Below are 1,742 nucleotides of genomic sequence, written 5' to 3' on the forward strand. Positions count from 1 at the left end.
TATATTTAGGTGACTCTACCCTTGTATCATTCCTTGATCTAGTATGCCATTCCACCAATCAATAATTTTTCCATATTCTTGGGAGAATACAATATCCCTTAGGTGAATATGCCATATCCTTAAATGAATCCTCCTTGTCATCATCCTAAGTCCTATTTTTGTTAAGTCTTATCCCTTAATCTTTAGGAAAATCCACCTATCCTTATGTGAATCTACTTTCTCTTAGGTGAATCTATTTCACATAAATCATTTATCTTATCCATCTTTCTTACGCAAATGGTGAATTTTTCCTATCCTTAGATGACTACACTCCCATTTAGGTGAATCTATCTAGTTTTAGTCTCCTTCCATTATTTTGTCCAAATTTGTATCCTCTAGTTTACATGAATCTACTTGTTCTTAGGAAAATCAACCCTATCATTCTAAGGAAAATTCACCTTGTCATCATCCTTAATCATCTACCTTTCAAGTGTATAGTCCATCCATCCTTGGGAGAATCTAACATATTATTGAGTTCAAATCCTCATGAAATACATTCATGTTTATCTCAATGATGGCTCCAAGTGCATCTACTTATTGCTTGATCTTCATGGTGATGGGATTCACTTTCATGAATATGAGTGGGTGTTCAGCAGAACAACATGTGGTGGGGGACGATAGAGGATGGGATCCTACCTCAGATTTCAAAGGATGGGCTTCTCGCAAGATCTTCCATGTTGGAGATAATCTCTGTAATATTGCCCTTCCCTTGTTATAAATTTGTTCAGAAATTTTAGTAAGCCCTTTCATTAGGGTTTTTTAGGTTATATATGTATGGATTCTATTGGTTCTTTCATATCTATTTAAATCCCATCTGTAGATATTAGATTGGATCTTTCACCATGCCCTATGCCATGGTGAGTGCCTGCTTTTAGATCTTGTCAATCTCTTTTGAGTAGCTCTTTTAATCGACTTATGGTAGTCAAAATTGGGTTTGTGGAGAACTTAAAGAATAGATCTTTCTTCTAATGAAAATTTTAGGTTAGATAAAGTTTGGCCTTTGTTCCCAGAAAAATGATGGCAAACAGCTACATTTTGACATTTGGCAGGGTTTGCTTATGCTTCCTTTGAACAAAGCGTATTGGAGCTGAAGAGCCGAGAAGACTTTGAGAATTGTGATGCGAGCAATCCAATCAAGCTATATGATGGAGGGCTTGATGCAGTCCCACTCATTGAAATGGGTGGCAGATATTTTACCATTGGAATTATAGAAGACTGTCAACATGGAATGAAAGTGCACATTAATGTTTTATCTGATGGACTCGACAATTGCCAATCTGACAATTTCGATGTAGTTTTAGATGGACTTGACAATGTGGCCAAAGATTTGGGTTTAGATTTATTATCAGATGGAATGGAGCATTATATTGTTGCTTCTACTAGTGATGATTCAATGGAGGAGGGGGCAATAAAGGAGATAATTTCTAAAGGGCCCACATCATCATGAAGGCAATTATCTAATTGCCCTACATCAATTCTCATAAACCTCACACTCTCCATTTGTGGCACTATTATCACCATGCTTATCTATGCCGTGCTTTAGCTTATCAACTCTTTGTTTGATTAAGAACATATATATATGTATGTTGTACAATGTTTGCCAGCATCCTCCCTACGTGTGCCAAAATAGGAGCTTTGGAACAAGGTATGGACATCCATCAAAGCATAATCGAAGGGGGTTTTTTGTCAGAAATTAGTTGCAA

At 36.6% G+C, this 1,742-nt stretch overlaps 1 protein-coding gene across 1 annotated transcript; it reads left to right on the forward strand.

Moving 5' to 3' along the window:
- Positions 1-553: 553 nt before the first annotated feature.
- LOC131073352 (mavicyanin-like) lies at positions 554-1,486 on the forward strand. Its single transcript, XM_058009760.2, has 2 exons — positions 554-731; positions 1,089-1,486. The coding sequence occupies exons 1-2, from the start codon at positions 554-556 to the stop codon at positions 1,484-1,486; spliced, it is 576 nt and encodes a 191-aa protein (XP_057865743.2).
- The last annotated feature ends 256 nt before the right edge of the window (positions 1,487-1,742 follow it).

The sequence above is a fragment of the Cryptomeria japonica genome, chromosome 10 (assembly GCF_030272615.1).
Source record: "Cryptomeria japonica chromosome 10, Sugi_1.0, whole genome shotgun sequence".
Classification (NCBI taxonomy): Eukaryota; Viridiplantae; Streptophyta; class Pinopsida; order Cupressales; family Cupressaceae; genus Cryptomeria; species Cryptomeria japonica.